Source organism: Somniosus microcephalus, chromosome 1 (genome assembly GCF_052327205.1).
Source record: "Somniosus microcephalus isolate GS21.2 chromosome 1, FLI_Smic_1.0, whole genome shotgun sequence".
Classification (NCBI taxonomy): Eukaryota; Metazoa; Chordata; class Chondrichthyes; order Squaliformes; family Somniosidae; genus Somniosus; species Somniosus microcephalus.
The window spans coordinates 200,579,436-200,602,117 of record NC_140987.1 but is presented as its reverse complement, the minus strand read 5'-3'; the positions used below and the strand labels follow the sequence as shown (position 1 = coordinate 200,602,117).

General features: G+C 45.1%; 1 protein-coding gene across 7 annotated transcripts in view; it reads right to left on the bottom strand.

The window, feature by feature from the left end:
- The window catches only part of mef2cb (myocyte enhancer factor 2cb), a 300,235-nt gene that overhangs the window by 166,610 nt on the left and 110,943 nt on the right, over positions 1 to 22,682 (bottom strand). For 5 of the 7 annotated variants that reach the window (XM_085989224.1, XM_085989219.1, XM_085989178.1 and 2 more), the window contains one exon: positions 20,426 to 20,612. In XM_085989224.1, coding sequence (XP_085845350.1) covers positions 20,426 to 20,479 — 54 coding nt within the window. In that variant the 5' untranslated portion in view covers positions 20,480 to 20,612. The remainder of the gene's footprint in view (positions 1 to 20,425; positions 20,613 to 22,682) is intronic. The other 2 variants (XM_085989192.1, XM_085989210.1) reach the window with 1 other exon arrangement.

Sequence of the window (22,682 nt, the reverse complement as noted above, 5' to 3'; positions counted from 1 at the left end):
TGGTAGTAATTCACCAATCCGAGGAATGACCTCAGTTGCGACACATTTTCAGGCGCTGGAGCCTTAACTACCGCTTCAATTTTGTCAGGGGACTTATGTAACCCCTCTTCATCAATCACGTGGCCACAATACGATATTTGTTTCTTAAAAAACTCGCACTTGGGGCGATTGGCTCGTAGCCCATGTTCTCTTAGTCTAGTGAGCACCTGCTCTAGGTTGGCAAGGTGTTCACTGTCATTTTCACCCGTCACTAGGATGTCGTCCAAGTAACACTGAGTCCCCGGAATCCCTTGCAGGACTTGTTCCATCGCTCTTTGCCATATAGCCAGAGCTGATGCAACTCCGAATACCAGTCGATTATACTGGTAAAGACCTTTGTGAGTGTTTATCGTGAGATATTTCCTAGAGGATTCTTCAACCTCCATCTGCAAATATGCTTGCGCTAGGTCAATTTTTGCAAAACGTTTCCCTCCAGATAGTGAGGCGAAAATATCTTCTATCCTCGGAAGAGGACACTGTACTGTGTGAAGGACTGGGTTCACAGTCACCTTGAAGTCCCCACAGATGCGAACCTTCCTTGGCTCCTCAGACTTATTGTTTAACGTTTTCTTCATGACAGGAACGATAGGTGTCGCCCACTCGCTCCAGTCTACCTTAGTTAACACGCCTGCGTTCTCCAGATTCTCCAGCTCTGCCTTGACGGCTGGGCGAATTGCATACGGTACCGGTCTTGCTTTGAAAAACTTGGGAATTGCATTCTCTTCTATTTTTATCGAGGCGGTTACGCCTTTAAGAGTTCCCAGTTCTTGTTGAAATACCTCTTTAGCGTTAGCCAAGATTTTTGACAATCGACCAGGTGTGACGTCGTCATCCTTTTTACCAGCCACCGTCAGTGCCTGAATGGAGTGCCAGTCTAAACTTATCTTTCTGATCCATTCACGTCCCAATAACGGTGGTCCACCATCTTGCAGTATGTACAGATACAATTTCTGTATTTCCTTGCCGTTATATTCGACAGGCACCCTTATTTTCCCTCTGGGGTATACTTTCTGCCCCGTATACGTCTTCAAGACAATGGATGTGTCTTTCAAGGGTATGTGTGAGAATAGCCGCTCGTAGTCTCGTCGATTCATGACGGTCAGGGCTGATCCTGTATCCAATTCCATTGTGACTTGGGACCCTGCTATCGTGAGGGTGACCCAAATGGTTCGGTGATCCTCTTTTGTGATTACGTTGTGTAGTTTGAGACAGCTTAGTCTCTTGTTCCCGGATTCACTATCGCTCTTCTGGTCTTTGGAACTACTGTCCGTCGTCTTTTGTACTTTCCTGTACTTTTCCTTAGTAGTCTTTTTGTTGTCGTTAGTCTTCTTCCCGGACCTGCAAACTCGTGCAATGTGTCCCATCTTTCCGCATTGCCTGCATGTTTTGTCCTTGGACCAGCAGTCCTTCTGGTCATGGGTTGTTCTGCCGCAACGATAAAATTTTTCAAATCCCCGTGTCATTTCATGGGTGCCGTATTCCTGTGGCATTTGCTGTATTTCCGCAGCTCCCCTTGCTGCTGCTTCGTACGATACTGCCACGCTGAAAGCCTTATCTAGCGTCAGCTCTTTCTCTGAGAGTAACCTCTTCTGGGTTCCTTCACTCAGGAGTCCAGACAAATTTGTCCCGTAGGGTATCTGCCAGTCCTGCTCCGAACTGGCAGTGCTTCGATAGCTTGCGTAGTTCCTAAGGTAATCAGCATTGCTCTCATCTTTATGCTGATTTCTCTTGTGGCATTTAAATCTTTCTGCTATCAGCAGCGGTGTAGGATTTAGGTGTTCCTGTAGGATATCAACAATTTCATTAAAACTCTTCGCCATCGGTTTGACTGGAGTGATCAGGTTCCGCAATAGGCCGTACGTTCTTGCGCCCATTAAGTTTAGTAGTACCGATGCCTTTTTCTCATCGGCTACTTCATTTGCCTTGCAATATACTTCGACTCTTTCCACATACGTGGTCCAGTCTTCTATTGCATTATCGAAGGCAGTGATATTGCCAGTCTTCGGCATCTTGGAGATCTAAGATGGCGCCTCCTGCGCTTTGCCTTCTTCCCCGATTGAACAAAATGGCGCCTCCCGCGCTTTGCCTTCTTCCCCGCTGGATTAAGATGGCGCCTCCCGCGCTGTCTTTTCCGCTGCTGCTAGCATTGTTGCTGGCGTTTTTATGCCTTGATGGCGACGCCCTATGGTCTTCACGCACTTCCCCCCCGCGCTGCTGCCAACGCCGCTCTCCGCGGTCCCCGTGGCAAACTGCAGCTCCTCGCAGCTTTCTGCGCTTCTAATTTATTTTATTCTAACTACTGTTCCCGTCGTCAGAGCAGACCCTATGGGACACTTTCCTCCCTCTTCTCGGGTCTGTACGCTGCCCGGCTTCGTAGCACCGGCCGCGCCCTGTGTGCTCCACCCTCTCTCTCCTCTTCCCGACAGCGCTGCTCGGCCCCGTTGAAAAGCCACCCGATCGAGCTCTAGCCCGCCGCAGCCCAAGAAGGATCAGTGTACTACCTGCCACCAGCTCGATTAGCTGGAACACCATAGACTGGATAACCAAGCCCAGCTCTCGACAGCCTCTCCTGCAAATCTTCGAATTCGATGAATCAGAGGGCGGTTGCCCACGGTCGACGCCCGTTTCTTCTGTTTGTTTTTTTTTCTTTTTGGATTTCTTCCTTCTGGCCTCGACCTCTAACAACTTCACTTCAGGGATGGATCCCCGTGAGGTGGTGCAGAACTGTAGTTAAGTTCAGATCTGTTCGTCGCCAGTGTAACATCCGTGTGTAATTGAGACACGGACTGCAGGAGTTGGTTATAACAGGTGTTTACTGAATGGAGACAAAACTGGAACTACTATGCAAAGTTACTACACAGGCTTATATACAGGGGTGGTCACTACTGGTACTGCAGTATACAGGGACTGCAGAATATAGTTCCTTCTTCAAGGTACATACACTACAAGAGCAAAAAGTTTTGAACACTCAATTCTGGGATTTTTCAGGCTGTCATTATCCACCGCAAAATCCAGGCCAATATAAATCCAACAATTCACAAATATCACAAGCTTACCCATAAAGTTTCCCATACCACTTTCCAACCATTCTCAATCAATTCACAATATCAGATAGCACCACACCCAGACTCATCCCTGTATTCCTGGCCCTGACCCAACTGACAGTTGATGTCCTAAGACCATACGTGAAGAATGTCTTTGTGCCTCCCCATTCTCCAAGTGCTGCAATCCAGCTGCTTTGCACTCTACTGCTTGCTCCTTTTCACAGTTGTCCATTCTATACAAGTTCCAAGCACTTCCCACTCTGGTTCCATTGTGAGACATCCTTTAAAGAAATTACAACTATTACACATCGCTAAAGGAAAACGATGCAGTTGGCATAGATCATTAAAATAACAGAAAAAGCATTAGGAGCAGTGAGAGAAAAACCAAGAGATGGGCCTGGAATTTCCTTGGAGCTGCTCCCGCTCTGCCTCCGTAACTTCGGCAGATAAGTACGTATGTAAAAGGAATTTCTGTGCACTTCGGCAGCAATAGCGGTGGAGCTCCAAGAGACAGTAACAGAAAGTCATTAAAAAGACAGAAAAAGAGCAACAGATACAAGCATCAGGTAGAAAATAAAAAAGTGACAGAAAGTAACTGAGATACAACATGAGATTAACAGAGAGAATCAGAATTACATAGAATTATACAGAAATCACCACAGGCCATTCAGCCCAACCAGTCTAGTGTTGGTGTTTATCTTCCACATTAGCAGTAGTCCTAACCCCATGGCCTGCCCAGTTCCCAAATTGCTTTATTCGTCTTTCCTTCAACCATCTAACACATTCTTAAATGTTGACATAGTCTCTGGTTCAACCACTAATTCCGGTAGTGCATTCCACAGCCTTACCACCCTTCTCCTACTCTATCACTGGAAACAGTCTATTGCTATCTAACTCCCATTCCTTCATAATTTTAAATATCTCTATCAAAGCACTCCGTAATCTTCTCTGTTCTAATGAAAATAGCTCCAATTTTTCAAGGCTTTATTCGTATTTATATTTTCTCATAAGGCAACATGCTTGTGAATTTGTGGAGCCCAATACTGCACATAGTACTCTGTCACTTTACTAAAGGTTTAGAGATTCACCATTACATCTCAGCTTTTATATTCTATACCTTTTGCTATAAAACCCAGTATTCCATTTGCTTTTTATGGCCTTATCAACTTGAGATGCTGCTTTTAATGTCTTGTGAACCTGAATTCAAATATCACTCTGCTCTTCCACATCACCCAGCTTTCCCCAAAATAGGTTTTACTTTTTTCCACCTTACTGTTGCTGACATTGAATTCCATCTGCCACTTTTTTGCCTATTCCATCAAAAGAGTAGTAGATGTAGAGGAGGAACAGAAAGAGGTCAGAGAAAAAGTAATAGTAAGAGAGTAAGAGAGAGAACACAGAAAGTTAGTGGGGAAAGCAAAGAGTTACACAGACAAGGGGGAACCACACTGCAATTTTCCACCCAAATAAACTCTCGACACTGTTGTACATATCAGTTCCTCCAAAACGGACACACAATAGTAATGGAATCTCTCTTGGCCTCCAAATGTTTGCCACAAGTAACAACTTTCATTTATGTAGTGTTTGTCACAAGCAGGGAGACATATCAAAGTACTTAACATTAAAAAGAAAATAGCAGACCCGGATATAAATCTGTGGGTACTGATTGATGGGCACAGAAGACATCTCAAGCAGCCTCCCATTCCTTTATTGGTCCTACTCTTTTTCATCCAAACAAGTTAGATGGAAAGATTCCCATTGGGAAATACATTGGCCCCAATATTTGCGGGGAGGCCAAAAATGGTCAGGGAACGTGTCGAGGCCAGGAACGCGGAGGTCCTGTTGAATTTAACGGCAGGACCTCATTATAATTTTTTTCATACGTTTTTTGCCTGGCAGACGGCCAAATTAACAGGAAGTTAAACCAGCAATCGGGAGTAGGGAAAGGCCAGAGATCAGGCTTGTGGAGGGGGAAGAGGGAGGCAATTGGATGGGGGGAGGAAGGGCGTAGGTCATGGCTTGTGGTTGGGGGGGGGGGGCAGGTGCAAGAGGCGCAATCGGGGGGGGGGGGGAGGTGATGAGAGGCTGGATTTGTGGCATGGAGCAGACATCGGTGCTTGGGGGGAGGGGGGGGGGGAAGTTGGCCGCGATCGTGGCATGGAGTGATCATTGGTGCTTGCTGGGGTGGGGACAGGGGGAAGAGGTTTGTGATCATGACGGGGGGGGGGGGGGGGGAAAAGAGAGAGACTGCAATCGGCATAGGGGAGGCCAAAGGCTTCCTTGAGGGGCCGGGGAGCATTCCTGCTCCTCCTAGCCTACAAGGAGTGCTGTAAGAAGCACTTACCTACATGAGCCAGCAGCTCCTGCTTCCCTTTTACTGCGCGGCAACTATTAAGTTTAAATCAGGTTCCCAATTGCACGGTGGGTGCCCGATTTAAATATGTTAATGGAGTGTCCCGCCTCTCCGCAGTGGGACACTCGCACGGCATGAAACCTGCCGCCGTGAAAACATCGGCCGGCACGTATGTGTCGGGACATGTTCCCCGTTTAAAATTTTTTAACCCATCTCCTGTGCGTCGTCGGGCAAGGGGTTAATATCGAGGCCATTAGTTCCAGTCATGATGCTGGGGGCAAAAAAAGTGCAGAACAATTGGCACAAAATGTCACAAAAAGTTAAGTGCCAGCAGAAAAACCCCCCAAGAAAACAGTCAAGAAACGGCTGAAATACATTTTGAAATGCTTTTAGTAAAACCTAAGAATAATTAACACCAATGCAATGGCTCAGTGGTAGCACTCACCATGAGTCAGATGGTCATGGGTTTAAACCCTACCCCACAGATATGAGCCCTGAATCTAGTCTGACACTTCGGTGTCGATGTTAACTCCCCCCGGCTGGTGGAAACTAGGTGGGAGGGGACAGTTAAAACGGAACAGGGGATTTACCCATTCATTTCCTGTCCAGTTCTGGATGACTACAATATTAAATTGCAAACGGCAAGGACACTCACCCGAAGCTGACAGGACCCTCTTTAAATATACAGACTCCAATGATATCATCTGCGACCACTGAGTCACAGCTGACACCTTAAGGTTACAAACCTTTACAAGGGTATCATCTGGGCCCGGTCTGCTATTTTAACCCGAGGCCTGAACAGGCAGCCAATCTGTGCACAGCAAGATCCCACAAACAAACCAGATAATCTGTTTTTGTGATGTTTGTTGAGGGATAAACGTTGACCAGGATACCTGGGATAATTCCACTGCTCTTCTTCGAAATTTTGCCATGGGATCTTTTACTTCCACCTGAGAGAGAAGACGGGGCCTCGGTTTAACGTCTTATCCAAAGGACAGCATCTCCTACAGTGCAGCACTCCTGCAGTACTGCACTGAAGTGTCAGTCAAGATTATGTGCTCAATTCTCTGGACTTGAGCCTTCTGATTCAGAGGCGGGAGTGCGACCACTGAGCCACAGCTGACACCTTAAGGTTACAAACCTTTACAAGGGAAACGTAATCAATCCTGGAGAGACTCAATTAAACTTCTCCAAGAGGCCCGTTTCTTGATTGAGAGCAGAAGAACTGAACAGAATATGTTTATTCTGGACTTTGCCGGGCCCTCTCTCTGCTTTAGGAGTGGCATGGTGCTGCTTTGACACTCCAGTCAGTTTGTGGTGGGCATCACTGATGCAGCCCTGCATGGTTGGCCCGGCTTGCCCATGCAGATGATCTCATTCCTAGGATCTGGGACCACTTGGGCAGGGGGTGGCGGGGGGGGGGGGGGGGTTGGGACATCTTGCATGATCGACCATGAAGGGTTGGAGAAAAGTTTTTGTCAGAGGGCTCCTGAATTGGCTTTAGGCCGCCTTTTTATTGCCTTTCTTACGGGGTTGAAAGAATGATTGGTGGATAGGGATGAAGTCAGCTGAAGGATGGGCGTAAGGCTGATAACCTTTTTTATCATTCTAGATAGAATATAATCTAACTGAAAGGTTCAAATGACTTTACAAAACTCAGTGAAATTAGAAAAATATTGGTTTGGCGTATTTTGACTCATGGACCAGTCACAGCATTCAAGAAAGACATGAACAGAGGTACTGCATATGCTTAAATGTTAAAATGCTGAATAATCAGAAACTAACAAGCAGTGGTTACCATAGACCAATAACAGATAAAATTTTTCAATTATATTGTTCCCATGGTCAGATTAGTGACATTCAATTAAGACACTCAAACATTTTTATATATCTAGATTCAGTGTTCTAGATTTACTTTTTCTTTGCATTTGTAGGAGCTATCAGCAAATACCACCTTCACAAGAGTATAGAAATACCCATTGATGTGGTTACAGCTGATTTATTAAGAAGAAATCCGCATTTGATTCCACTGAAATTCTATTTCCAGCATGTGTTGTTATTTCCCAGTATTCAACTGCAAACTATTATATAATTAACCTATAGCAATGATATCACAATCACTAAATATTGTATGGCTACAAGTCTGTGGGGAATGAGGATTCATCCTGGCGTAAGTGCCATGATGTGTCCACTGGGGTCCTCTGCCACTTTCCAGGGCCAGGGGGGAAGTTCCTGACTTTGAATGCCAATGGTGGGTGCCCATGCCACTAGGGGTGCATCTAGGATGCCAGCCTGCCGCAGAGGCCTCAAACTGCAGCGTGCTATGCCAGAAAGGATAAAGTGGTGCCCCCTTTGACAGGGTGCTGCTTTAAAAATATAAACAAGTGTTATCCATAACTCTTTCAGGGTTCAGACCAAAACCCTAGGCCTAAACCCCCAAGTGATGCTCCACAGGTACTATTCAGTGGCCTGGTACACCTGGTCTCACCAGCCACTGGTGATGTTGTGCCCAGCTGCTGGGAGGCCCGGTATGGGAAGGGCAGAGGCAAGGCATATCCAGATCACAGCCTAATTGCCAACATTTCCAGTGGGCTTCTGCCAGGGTTATGCTGGAAGGATTGTGCATTTTCAGCCTGTGTGAACATCATCAGGCATCAAGCTCATGGACCACACTGGTAGTTTGCAGCTACACTGACAAAAACAGCATAACATCCTGACAAAAATGCAAACATTGTATTGTATAAATAATAAAAGACACTAAGAAGTGACTTAAGGGGTGTAATTTCATGGCTAAGATGACAGTTATAAAGTACATGGCCCTGAAAATGTTTGGGCCACAATCCCGACAATAATGCCAGGAGTACACTTGCAGGTGCTCTCCAGTGCTGACGCCCCCAGAGTTTACAAGGTCAGCAGGAGGATATTCATTTCTATGGAGCCAGCAAGTCCTCATGCCTCCACATCACATCAGTTACTCATCTGCCCCTTGCTGCTCGAAATTCTAGCCATCATTGTGGGTGGGTGTTTGCCCAGGCCCCCTCACCTTTCAGCATCCCTGTGTAAGAGCGCCGATCCATAAAATGGTGGGATAACAACAGAAAATGCTGGAAATACTCAGCAGGCCAGGCAGCATCCGTGGAGAGAGAAACAGAGTTAACGTTTCAGGTCCTCAATCACCCCCAACAGCCCTTCTCCTTCACCTGGCACCTCCCCGTGCAAGCGCAGGAGATGCAACACATGCCCTTTTACCTCCTCCCTTCCCACTGTCCAGGGTCCCAAACACCCCTTCCAGGTGAAAGCGATTTACTTGTACTTCTTGCAATTTAGTATACTGTATTCACTGCTCACGATGCGGTCTCCTCTACATTGGGGAGACCAAATGCAGATTGGGCGACCGCTTTGCGGAACACCTCCGTTCAGTCTGTAAGGGTGACCCTGTGCTTCCGGTCGCCTGTCACTTTAATTCTCCGCGTCACTCCCACTCTGATCTCTCTGTCCTCGGCCTATTACATTGTTCCAATGAAGCTCAACGTAAGCTCGAGGAACAGCACCTCATCTTTCGATTAGGCACTTTACAGCCTTCCGGACTCAATATCGAGTTCAACAATTTCAGATAATAATCCCTGCCCCCATTTTTCATGCAGTATGATTTTGCCATTCCCATTTGCAACATTTTCACAGTATGTTCTTTCAATTCCTTCCTCCCCTCCTAAACCCACCTCCCCCCCCCCCGCCACCCCTGTCTCTGTACCTGCTTAATATCTGTTACATTTCCAGCTTTTTCCAGTTCTGATGAAGGGTCCCAAACCTGAAACGTTAACTCTGTTTCTCTCTCCACGGATGCTACCTGGCCTGCTGAGTTTTTCCAGCATTTTGTGTTGTTATTTCAGATTTCCAGCATCCGCAGTATTTTGCCATTACATAAGATGGTGGGGTCCACCTCCATCCACTGGAGACCAATATGCTTCATTTCACTGGAAATTTCAGCCTCCAATGTTATGCCGGGTCCATTAAGGGCTGGAGTCCCAGTCTGGGAAGTTCCTGCCCCCTCCATCCCGTACAAGGCTGAGTAGAAATTCCCAGCTAAAGTTGTAACCCGGCATATCGGAGTCCTGATCTTTTTCAGATCTATTCTGCTGGACTCCTGCTGCAGTTATGGCAGAAATCCAGTGGAATTGCCTAGGGAATTTGGCCCTTGTGTTTTGCTCTTCCTGTTTATATCAGGGGACACTCAAATAGCGCCTTGCAATTATTGTAAAGCGTATGTTATTTCTTATTTAGAGTTTGATACCAGGGTATGCGATATTTTATTTCAAATATGTTTTCCAAGGCTTTGCAAGAAATACTTCCCCCACCCCCCCCCCCCAAAATCAGGTTCTGCCACTTTGTCATTCTCCAATACACTCCTTTATCTCTCGTCTCATTTTTAACCAATTCAGGTTTTACCTCTTCCCTAATATCCTGCTCTTTTGTAAATAATGAAATGAAGTACTTGTATGCCTGTCAATTTCTGCTTCTCCCCCATTAACTCACTATCCTCTCCTTTCAGGGTTCCCCTTCGCATTTAACAATTCTGTTTTTACTGATATATTTGTGGAACATTTTACTTTTGTTTTAATTTTTTTTAAATTCTCTCCTCATACTCCCTCCTTGCTTTCTTTATTAACCTCTTTCCTTATTTTCCTCATTCTCTCCTATTTTTATCATACTTATAGGCCCCATATGCCCATCTTCTTCAATTTGTTTGTTTCTAACTTCTTTATTTATCCATGTCATTTTGAAACTTAAAGTAATCTCTAACACATTTTTATTCTGCAACTTTGCAATCACATTTATAAAAATATCCCATTTTTAATCCCTTGTCCTGTGTGCCAATATCTCTATCCCATCTTGACTCAACTAGCTCACTCGTCTTTCTAAAATGCTTCATACCAATCTGGTGCCCTTATTTTTAAATTAACATTTTCCTTTTCTATTTGGACCTCAAACCTCATCATATTATGGTCACTGCTCCGGAGGTGCTCATCCACATCTACCTGATCTATTTTATTATTAATAACTTGAACTAGCAATGCCTCTCCCCCATAGGCATAATGCTTGAGGAAGGAGTCCCGTACACATTTTGGGAATTTCACTCCACTTTCTCCATTTACTCCCTCCTTATCCCAATCAATGAGTTAGTAATTAAAATCTAGAACAATAATTTTGTTATTCCTACTCATCTGATCTGTCTACAGATTTCCTCTTCAATTTCCCTCCTACAATTAAGGGTCTGTAGTTCAACCCCAGTAATGTAACAATCCCTTTTTTTAATCTTTCATCTCTAATCATAGTGACTACATCTGAACCTCTTTTTTGTGTACATCGGTCCTGTCTACAGCATATATAGTACAATAGTGGCAGGTTGCGCTGAAGGTCAGCCCACTCCACTGGTTGGAAAGTTTTTTGTTACAATTACCAATCAACCCCTTTTATAAGACCTGGATCCCACTTCTGTCTCTAAAATGGTCTGAAACCCAAGTGCTTCATGTTGTCTAGATTGCTGGATGGATAGGAGGCAGGAGCTACATGAATTCTAAGAGGGAAGCCCTCCTGCCAGCCCCACCCCGTGAAGTTCTGGGCCTTGTGCGGAGCAGATAGAAGTGCTGCCCTCTCAGGCCCCAACAGAAATTTGTCCTGGCTTCCCTTCTGGATGGTGAGCTGGTGTTTCAGGGGCCCACACGATTTTCTGTACCTGCCAGGTCTCTTGCCCAACCATTTCAATTTAGACCCTGAGGAAATTTGGAGCCAGTATGCGCTCACCTCCAGTGATCATGTCAACAGATGCTGCAGTGCTGACCTCTGAAAACCAATAGCGCCTGCCTCTTCAAACAGTTAGGTTCCAGTAAGAAAGACACAGGCTCAATGCAGCACCATCTGTAGATCAGCTGTCCCACCATGATCTGATCTCACTGGCAGGAGCAGAACAGCAGAAGTGAGTGAAGAAAGACAAATTGCTGGCAATTGCAACTCCCACTGGTCTCCCATTATCCCCCCAAAATGCTGTGATAATGGAGCAGGAATAATTGAAGTTCCACTGTACATCTAAAATATGGTTTTGAGGTCTAAGCATTAATAATTATAGCACCTTATTACATCCTCAGGATATCACAAAACATTTAACATCAAATTAATTGCTTTTTAAAGTATAGTCACTGCTGCCATTTGGGCAAACATGGCAGCCAATTTTGTTCCACAAAATGGCAAATGAGATACTTCAGCAGCAGTGTTGCTTGAGGGAGGAATGTTGACAAGAACACCTGGAGAATTCTCTGCTCTTCTTCAAATAACATCTACCGGAACCACAGGAACAGACAGAAAACATCTCATTCGAAAAACAGCACCTCTGTCACTGAGCACTCCCTCAGCATTGCACTAAAGTTTCAGCCTAGATTACATACTGGTCTGAAAATGGGGCATGAACCCACAACCTTCTGATTCAGAGGCAAGAGTGCTACCAACTAAACCAAACTGACACACAAGTGAATGAGTGAAATGAAAAGGACAATTGTGACTGGAGGTATGAAATAAAACAGAAAATGTTGGAAATGTACAGCAGTTGTGATGGAATAATTATACCATTAATACAATAAGGTGTCAGTGTTGACACCCTCGCCTCTGCTTCAGAAGGTTGTGGGTTCAAGTCCCACTCTAGAGACTTCACCACAAAAATCTAGGCTGGCTCCTCCAGTGCAGTACTGAGGGAGTGCTGTACTGTTGGAGGTGCCGTCTTTCGGATGAGATGTTAAACCGAGGCCTTGTCTACTCTCTAAGGTGGATGTAAAAGATCCCATAGCACTGTTTCGAAGAAGAGATGGGAGTTATTCCCGGTGTCCTGGCTAATACTTAACCCTCAATCAACATCACTAAAACAGATTATTTGGTCATTATCACATTGCTGTTTGTGGGAGCTTGCTATGTGCAAATTTGCTGCCGCAGTTCCTGCATTGCAACAGTGACTGCATTTCAAAAAGTACTTCATTGGGTGTAAAGCGCTTTGGGACATTCGGTTATCACGAAAAGCTATATATAAATATACAGCATTTTCTTTCATTTCTCCAGAGACGTGAGCACATAATCTAGACCGACACTTTAGTGCAGCACCAGGAAAGTGCTACACAGTCAGATGGAATGTTAAACCGAGGCCCTCTCTGCCCTCTTAGGTGGATGCAAAAGATCCAATGGCGCTATTTAAAGAAGAGCAGGGGGGTTCTCCCAGTATCCTGGCCAATATTTATCTGTCAACCTAGATCACTAAAACAGCTAATATTGTTATTTACCTCATTGTTGTTTGTGGGATCTTGCTGTACACAAATTAGTTGCCGTGTTTGCCTACACCGTAACAATCACTTCATTCCAAAAGTATTTCATTGTCTGTGAAGCATTTTTGGAATGACCGGAGGTCACGGAAGTCACTATATAAATGCAAGTTATTTCTTTATCTAAAACATTAATGGATCTTTCTCTTACAGATAACGATTGACTTGCTGTGCACTTCTAGCATTTATTGTTTTTATTTCAAATGAATTGGTTTGTGCATTGTAATTCCCCCCCTTTAAGGGGAGAACTATCTTTTACAGCTCATGTATACTGCAGTACCGGCAGTGACCACACCTGAATATAGCACTGAGTAGTAATCTGTACAGCTCAGTTCCCGTGTGAGCCACGTTGAGTAAACACCTGTTGTACCGTTCTCCTGCAGTCTGTGTCTTATTATACACAGACACAACATTGGCGACAAGGCAAGTTCGAACCTACCTGCAACTCTGCATCACCTCCCGGGGATTCATTCCTGGAGATCAGTGGATTGGAGGTTAAGGCCAGAGACTCGGGCGTCGACCACGGGCAACCACCCAGTCATCCAGCAGAGACTCGAGAATTGCGGGGGAGGCTGTCGAGAGCCAGGCTTGGCTTTCCAGTCGAGGTGGTCCAGCAAAACGGGCTGGCAACAGGTAGTGCGCAGACCCTTCCCGGACAGCGGCGGGCTAGAGCCCGACCGAGCGGCACAGCAAAGGACCGAGCAGCGTCGACGGGGGAGAGAGAGAGAGGACAGAGCGCACAGGGCACAGCCGGTGTTCAGGGGCCGAGCAGCGTCGAAGAGAGGGAGAGAGAGACGCGCAGAAACCCATGAGGCGCCGCCATTGCCACGAGGACCACCGAGAGCGGCGTTGACAGCAGCGCAGGAGAAGCGCGCGAAACCTACAGGGCACTGCCACGAGAACTGCCGGGAGCGGTGTTGGCAGCAGCGGGGGAGGAAGGAAAGTGCGGGAGACGCCATTTTAAGCCATTGGGAGACGTCATTTTAAACCACACCCAAAATGCCGAAGAGTGGCAGTATCACCGCATTTGACAATGAAGTCGAAGATTGGACTACATATGTCGAACGAATAGAGGTATACTGCAAGGCAAATGAGGTGTCAGATGACAAAAAAGCGTCGGTATTGTTAAATTTAATGGGTGCAAAGACGTATGGTTTATTACGAAATCTAGTAACCCCAACGAAGCCAATGGAAGAGAGTTTTGAAGACATAGTAACGATACTACAGGAACATTTAAACCCCACACCGCTGCTGATAGCAGAAAGATTCAAGTTTCACAAACGGAACCAGCATAAGGATGAAAGCAATGCTGATTATTTAACAGAACTGCGCAAACTATCGAAACACTGCCAGTTTGGAGCGGGACTGGCAGATACCTTAAGGGACAAGTTTGTGTGTGGGCTTCAAAGTGAAGGAACCAAGAAACGGCTTATATCTGAAAAGGACCTTACGCTGGAAAAGGCTTTCAGCATTGCGGTATCATATGAAGCAGCAGCACGGGGCGCTGCAGAGATACATCAGAGACCGCAAGAATATGGCACAAACGAAATGCCATATGGAACAGAGAAGTGCTATCGCTGCGGCAGAACAACACACGACCATAATGATTGCTGGTTCAAAGAAAAAGTGTGCAGACAGTGTGGAAAAGTAGGACACATAGCACGAGTCTGCAGGTCGGGAAAGAAAACCAGCAATAAGAAACCTACCAAAGGAAAGTACAAGGAGGTACATAAGATGACGGAGAATAGTTCAGACGAACAAAAGAGTGATAACGACTCCGAAAGCAGGGAACTGAGTTGTCTGAAACTACATAATGTGATCACAACGGAGGATCACCGAACCATTTGGGTCACTCTCAAGATAGCAGGAGTCCAGGTAAAGATGGAATTGGACACAGAATCAGCCCTAACAGTCATAAACCGACGGGACTACAAGCGGCTATTCTCACACATACCCTTGAGAGACACAAAAATTATTTTGAAGATGTACACGGGGCAAAAAGTCTACCCCAAAGGAAAAATAAGGGTGACAGTTATATATAACGGTAAGGAAACACCAAAACTAGACCTGTATGTATTGCAAGATGGAGGACCACCATTACTGGGACGTGAATGGATCCGGAAAATACAACTGGATTGGCATTCCATACAGGCACTGACTGTGGCTGACAAAAAGGATGACGACGTCACACCTGGGCGACAGTCAAAGATCCTAACTGACGCGAAAGAAGTGTTCCAGCAAGGACTTGGCAACGATTAAAATTGAAGAAAACACAAGCCCAAAATTTTTTAAGGCCACCTTATGCGATCCACCCAGCCGTCGAAGCAGAGCTGGAGAGTCTGGAACGTTCAGGTGTACTGTCCAAGGTAGACTGCAGCGAGTGGGCTACACCCATCGTCCCTGTGATGAAAAAGTCGTTGAGCAGCACGCCTGGGGAACCAAGGAAGGTTCGCATCTGTGGGGACTTTAAGGTAACAGTGAACCCGGTCCTTCACACCGTACAATATCCACTTCCACAGATTGAAGATATTTTCGCCTCGCTATCTGAAGGGAAATGCTTCACTAAGATTGATCTGGCCCAGGCGTATCTGCAAATGGAGGTAGAAGAAGCATCAAAAAAATACCTCATAATCAACACCCATAAAGGTCTCTACCAATACAACCGGCTGGTATTCGGGGTAGCATCAGCTCCAGCTATTTGGCAGATGGCAATGGAACAAGTCCTGCAAGGGATCCCAGGGACCCAGTGTTATTTGGACGACATCCTGGTCACGGGCGAAAATGACAGTGATCACCTTGCCAACCTGGAGCAGGTGCTCACTAGATTGCAGGAATATGGGCTCCGAGCTAACCGCCCCAAATGCGAGTTTTTTAGAAAACAGATCTCGTATTGTGGCCACGTTATCGACAAAGAGGGGTTACATAAGTCCCCAGAGAAGATTGAGGCAGTAGTCAAGGCTCCAGCACCGGAAAATGTGTCACAACTGAGGTCACTCCTCGGGCTGGTAAACTACTACCATAAGTTCTTGCCAAATTTGTCTACAATACTACACCCACTGAACACCCTACTGCAAACTGGGGTGCCATCGAAGTGGAGTGACGAATGTAGATGAGCTTTCCAGCAGAGCAAAACACTAATCACATCGAAAGAGGTATTGGCCCATTACAACCCGGCATTACCAATTCAGTTGGCATGTGATGCGTCACCCTACGGCATTGGAGCGGTGCTGTCGCACAAATTCTCGGACGGCTCAGAGAGGCCAATAGCCTTTGCGTCACGATCACTAACCTCAGCCGAGCGTAACTACGCCCAGATTGACAGGGAGGCCCTCAGCCTAGTGTGGGGAGTGAAAAAGTTCAATCACTATCTGCACGGGCAGAAATTCACCTTGCTGACTAATCACCAGCCTCTTGTCTCCATTTTTAATCCGAAGAAGGGCGTTCCGGTGATGACTGCGCAATGACTACAAAGATGGTCACTTTTTCTAGGGGCGCACCACTATGAGATTGAATATAAGGGCACGAAACAGCATGGAAATGCTGATGGGCTATCACGCCTGCCACTGCCTACTGCGGAGGAAGCACCAGCAGTGGATCCTGTCGAAATATTCCATTCGACTATAGTTGAATACCTACCGGTAACTAACGCTTGTATCGAAAAGGAAACCCGAAAAGACCCGACACTGTCTCGGGTATATGATTTGACGGTGAAGGGATGGCCAGCACATGGCAACTCACTGTTGCCAGCATTCTCGACAAGGAGAGAACAGCTGTCAGTGTGCCGGGGGACCTTGATGTGTGGATCCCGAGTGGTAATTCCACCCAAGTTAAGGGATAGAGTGCTCAATGAGCTTCATGAGGGTCATCTGGGAGGGGTAAAAATGAAAAGCCTAGCCAGGGCTTATGTGTGGTGGCCGGGAATCGATAAACAAATCGAGGACCTGACCAAGAGCTGCTCAGGATGCCAGAAAGTCCAAAATGCTCCACCACAGGCCCCTCTACATCCATGGGAGTGGCCCTCATCTCCATGGCAACGGGTGCATATTGATTTTGCTGGTCCATTCATGGACTCAATGTTTTTAATAGCCGTGGATGCGCACTCGAAATGGCCTGAGGTCATCAAAATGTCCTCCACCACCACGGAGAAAACTATTGCAGTCCTACGGACCATTTTTGCCAGGAATGGCTTGCCAGAACAGATTTGCTCCGACAACGGACCACAGTTTGTGTCCGAAGAGTTCCGGAGGTTCTTGAAAAAGAATGGGGTAAGGCATTACACATCCGCCCCGTATCATCCAGCCACAAATGGATTGGCTGAGAGGTTCGTACAAACCTTTAAGAAGGCAATAAAGGCTATGTACAATGACAACATTCCGCTGCAGCACAAGGTGGACAATTTCCTGTTCGCCTACCGGAATGCGACACATGCAGTCACCAACCAGGCCCCAGCCATGATGTTCTTTAACCGAAGGTTAAGATCTCGCCTGGATTTGCTCAGACCAAACGTACGAAGAGATGTTGAGAGTAAGCAATTCCAGCACATCCATGAGAAGCCAACAAGGAGCTTCAATGTAGGGCAACCAGTCTTGGCCCGCGACTACCGAACAGAAAAATGGCAGCCAGGAACGATATGCACACGGCAGGGCCCACTAATGTACACAGTGGACGTTGGGGAGAGCATCGTGAGACGCCATGCTGACCAGATCCTAGAGTCACAGGAACAAGTCAACCCCATGCCTCGCCCATACGTACCTGGTGATGAACCCGACGTACAGGTCGCATCTACCCCAGAAACAGTAGCATCGGAAGCTGATGAACCAACCGACGACAGGGGGCCAGAATTGCCTCCGCACCAAGAGCAAGACACTCGGGAAAGGCGCTATCCAGAAAGGATCAGGAAGCCTCCCCAAAGACTGAATATATAAATAGACTATTTTCAGCTAATGTTGCATGTTAAAAGTGTTAATTGTAATTAGTTTGATATTTAATTGTTAAGAGTGTTATGGTGCTGTTAATCTAAAAGGGGAGGAATTGTAATGTATGTACCTTTAAGGGGAGAACTATCTTTTACAGCTCATGTATACTGCAGTACCGGCAGTGACCACACCTGTATATAGCACTGAGTAGTAATCTGTACAGATCAGTTCCCATGTGAGCCACGTTGAGTAAACACCTGTTGTACCGTTCTCCTGCAGTCTGTGTCTTATTATACACAGACACAACATGCGTCATCTGAATAACTTTCAGTTACACACTGCAAATTGAAGGGCATTCTAAATCAAACTATCAATGTTCTATACAAAAGTTTGGTTGATAAACATGATCAGAGACTCCCAAGGACTAATTTTCCTCTCCATCCTCCCACCGGGCAACAGGCAAGCACATCTTGCTCAAGGTGCACCCAAATTTTCTGGCCCTCCTAATGCAGGCCGATTCCCTGGCAGGGCCTTGCGCTGGGAATGAGGGCAAGGGGGTGGCAACAGGAGTGCAGTTGCAGGCCTGGAGAACAGCAACTAGAATACACCAAGGCAAGAAGACCATGGGGAGCAAAACACATGGGAACCTAGTTACAGCTAATTTCTATTTTTAGGTTGCTCCAGGGCCCCCTTTAGACCCGCAGTTTCCAACCATAAACCTTTTTATCAAGAGAAGAAATGTGCTTGTTCAGGAATGGCCCACTTTCCAGAACCAGGCATTCTCGTTGAGGTACAGTGCAGCCTGCTGTGAAGTAAAGCTCTTTTACTGTGCCCCAACAATATCCCTTCATCTCACCCTCAGAAGATCACCACCTACTGCAAGAATATGAATTTCTGCATAAACTATCCATATAACATTTTGAGACAAATTGACAACTAATGCAGAATTAAGGGCAATTCTAGGTTATGGGCTCACTATGAGATCATAGGGATAGTTCACAGAGAAATGAAAATATTCATACTGGTACATACTGACCAAACTCATTTTACAGACAATCCTGATAACCAGTAAACAGAAGAGGCTTTCATCCCAGCAGATTGGGTTGGATTTGAACCCAAGTTGTAGACACTGTGCTAACTCTATAAGCTACTCGTTCCCCTAACTGATTTTGTTTTTAAATGTTTTAGTCAGTTTGGAGAGGAATGTTTGTTTTGGGGCAGGAGCACTTCTCACATCATATAAACCTAAAACTATAATGAAACAGTTCAATATTATGTAAATGAGAGAAAGTTGAGATGACACCATCAATAATGAGGTAAGAACTTCCAAATGTGTTTGATCAATTACCTTAAAATACAAAATTATTCTTTATATTTGCATTACTATACAGAATTTGGTACTGGCGAAAGTGAATTTCATCAACTTCCAAACCATTACGACATTTGAATCAACAGCTGTTGTTCTGTTCCAATTTAACACTTCTATGCGTAAATTGTAAGTGGTTATCTAATGGTCATTACTGTGACAGGGACATGTGGGAAGTGTCTAAATAAATAAACATTGATTCTCTTCACTATAAAATTTTATAAAATATATCTCTGAGCTCCCAGTTGACATACTCAATTGGTTGGGAGTGAAATAATGATTTATAAACTGACATTAAAGACCTTAATTTCAGTTTCCAACTGTAAACTATTTAAAGCAAGCAACGAGGTAGCTGGATAATGGCAGCATTATTGCTTTCTGACTTGGCTTGAAGCAATAACCAGCCTACAGGGAAAAGCATAGAATGTATCCATCATAAATCCTAGGTTGGTTTGTTCTTAAAACATAATTTTTCCCTCAGAGCTGTTCAATCCCAACACAAAAGTGTTGCTTTATTAATCCAACAGAGTGGATCGTTGAGCGCATGGAGATGAAATTTGTGCTTAGATCGGTTTCGTTCAAAACAATGTTATGAGACATACAGAGATTAAAAAAAAATGATAGCATCACAGAGATTAAGCAAATCAAAGAATAAATGGAGGGAAAGGATTTTAATAAAATATAAAAGACTGAGTGGAGAGTAGCTTGAGTGTCTCCTCCTTCTGATGTACTGTGATACCCACAAAGCAATTACAGCATGTTAAATCTAATATAATCTACCTTTTTTCAATGGAATGCAAGGAAGGTTGTCTGAAAATTGAACAACTTGGCTACTTTTAATTTGTTCTGAGAACTTTCAATTGTATTGGCATAAATCATTACTGCCCATGTCTTTATTTAGGATAGATTTTATTGCTCAAGGAAATTCATAATGTAATGAAAAACCATCTATTTTCTTTGGTGCACGCAAAAATAGTTAAGAGGTATGCATATTTGGGATCCACATTTCAGAAACTGAGAGGAAGCCACAATTCCCATCAGTATCAATTCCAGTAACCGGTTCAGTGGCACACTTATTATGTTACATGTACCAGCAACTATAAAAATCAATATATTCAGCGGATAGATTTAATTTTTATTTTCAATTAACACTAATGTAATTAGGGCATAGGAATCTGTTTGCACCAGCCATTGCTTATGGTTGATGATGAATAAAAATTTAGTGATCCTTCAAATCAAAATCAACACAAAGAATACAAATTGTTTTTCACTACGACGAAATGGAAACAAATACTACAATAGTGTAATGACTATTGTAAAAGGAACTGTTATTTGTAGTTGCCCCTCACCTGTCTGTTTCGTTCATCCATAATCCGCGTGATCTGAATCTTTTTTCTCCCCATCCTCGCTGTTTCTCTTCTCTCCTCTCCTTTAAGTCCTGTACCTTTGACGTTAACTCACTCCCGTTTTCTCAATACCAGTCTTTCTTCTCACTCCTCACTTCGTTCAGTTCACAGAATCTTGCATCTGTTCCTGCTGATGACAAAAAAAATCAGTATTTGTTAAATACTTCAACAAGCAGGGTAAAATGTATAGGGGTCAAAAAGTTCAGGGGCAGGCACACCCTACATCAGGAGTTCTCATTTCAGTGGCTCAGTCATGATCAGGCATATCTCTGGAGGGAGGTGCATGGAACGTAGTGAGGTCCATACCAGGGAAGTAGCCCGGATCCTAAAGAAATTTCCACAATTTTATTTTAAAGAAGCAGATTGACCCATTTATACGGGGACAAAAAGGATGCAGAGTTGGGGCGGGGTGGGGAGGGGCACATAGGCAATCATAGAAACATAGAGGATAGGAGCAGCAGTAGGCCATTCGGCCCCTCGAGCCTGCTCCACCATTTAATGAGATCATGGCTGATCATCCAAATTCAGTACCCTGTCCCTGCTTTCTCCCCATATCCCTTGATCCCTTTAGCTTTAAGAAATATATCTAACTCGCTCTTGAATATATTTAATGAATTGGCCTCAACTGCCTTCTGTGGTAGAGAATTTCACAGGTTCACCACTCTCTGGGTGAAGAAATTCCTCCTCATCTCTGTCCTAAATGACTTACCCTTTATACTTAGACTGTGACCCCTGGTTCTGGACTCCCCCGCCATCGGGAACATCCTTCCTGCATCTAGTCTGTCTAGTCCTGTTAGAATTTTATAAGTTTCAATGAGATCCCCTCTCATTCATCTAAACTCTCGTGAATATAAGCCTAATCGACCCAATCTCTCCTCATACGTCATTCCTGCCATCCCAGGTATCAGTCTGGTGAATCTTCGCTGCACTCTCTCCATGGCAAGAACATCCTTCCTCAGATAAGGTGACCAAAACTGCACACAATACTCCAGGTCTGGTCTCACCAAGGCCCTGTACAACTGCAGCAAGACATTCTTGCTCCTGTACTCGAATCCTCTTGCTATGAAGGCCAACATACCATTTGCCTTCTTAACCGCCTGCTGCACCTGCATGCTAACCTTCAGCGACTGGTGCACAAGGACACCCAGGGCTCGTTGCACTTCCCCTTTTCCCAATCTATTGCTGTTCAGATAATAATCTGTCTTCCTGTTTTTGCCACCTAAGTGAATAACCTCGCATTTATCCACATTATACTGCATTTGCCATGCATCTGCCCAATCACCCAACCTGTCCAAATCATACTGGAGTTTCTCTGCATCCTCCTCACAGCACACACGCCCACCCAGCTTTGTGTCGTCTGCAAACTTGGAGACATTACATCTAGTTCCCTCGTCTAGATCATTTATATATATTGTGAATAGCTGGGGTCCTAGCATCGATCCCTGTGGTACCCCACTAGTCACTGCCTGCCACTCGGAAAAAGACCCGTTTATTCCAACTCTTTGCTTCCTGTCTGCCAACCAGTTCTCTATCCAACACAGCATTTTACCCCCAATCCCGTGTGTTTTAACTTTGCACACTAATCTCTTATGCAGGACCTTATCGAAAGCCTTCTGAAAGTCCAAATACACCACATCCACTGGTTCTCCCTTATCTATTCTACCAGTTACATCCTCAAAAAATTCCAGTAGATTAGTCAAGCATGATTTACCTTTTGTAAATCCATGTTGACATTGTCCGATCTTGTCACTGTTTTCCAAGTGCTCTGCTATTACATCTTTTATAATGGACTCTAGCATTTTCCCCACTACCGATGTCAGGCTTACCGGTCTATAATTCCCCGTTTTCTCTCTACCACCTTTTTTAAATAGTGGGGTTACATTAGCTAACCTCCAATCCATGGGAACTGTTCCAGAGTCTATAGAATTTTGGATGATGACCAACAATGCATCGACTATTTCTAGGGCCACTTCCTTAAGTACCCTAGGATGTAGATTATCAGGCCCTGGGGATTTATCGGCCTTCAATCCCGTCAATTTCCCGAAGACCATTTCCCTACAAATACTGATTTCAATCAATTCCTCCCTCTCATTAGACCCTATGGGGGAAAAATTCAGTTGTTTGCGCCTCCCGTTAGTGCCTTAAGAGGGCGCCAATTGGGGCGCAAAGCAACTAGAGGCCGGGCGCGGCGATGTTTGCG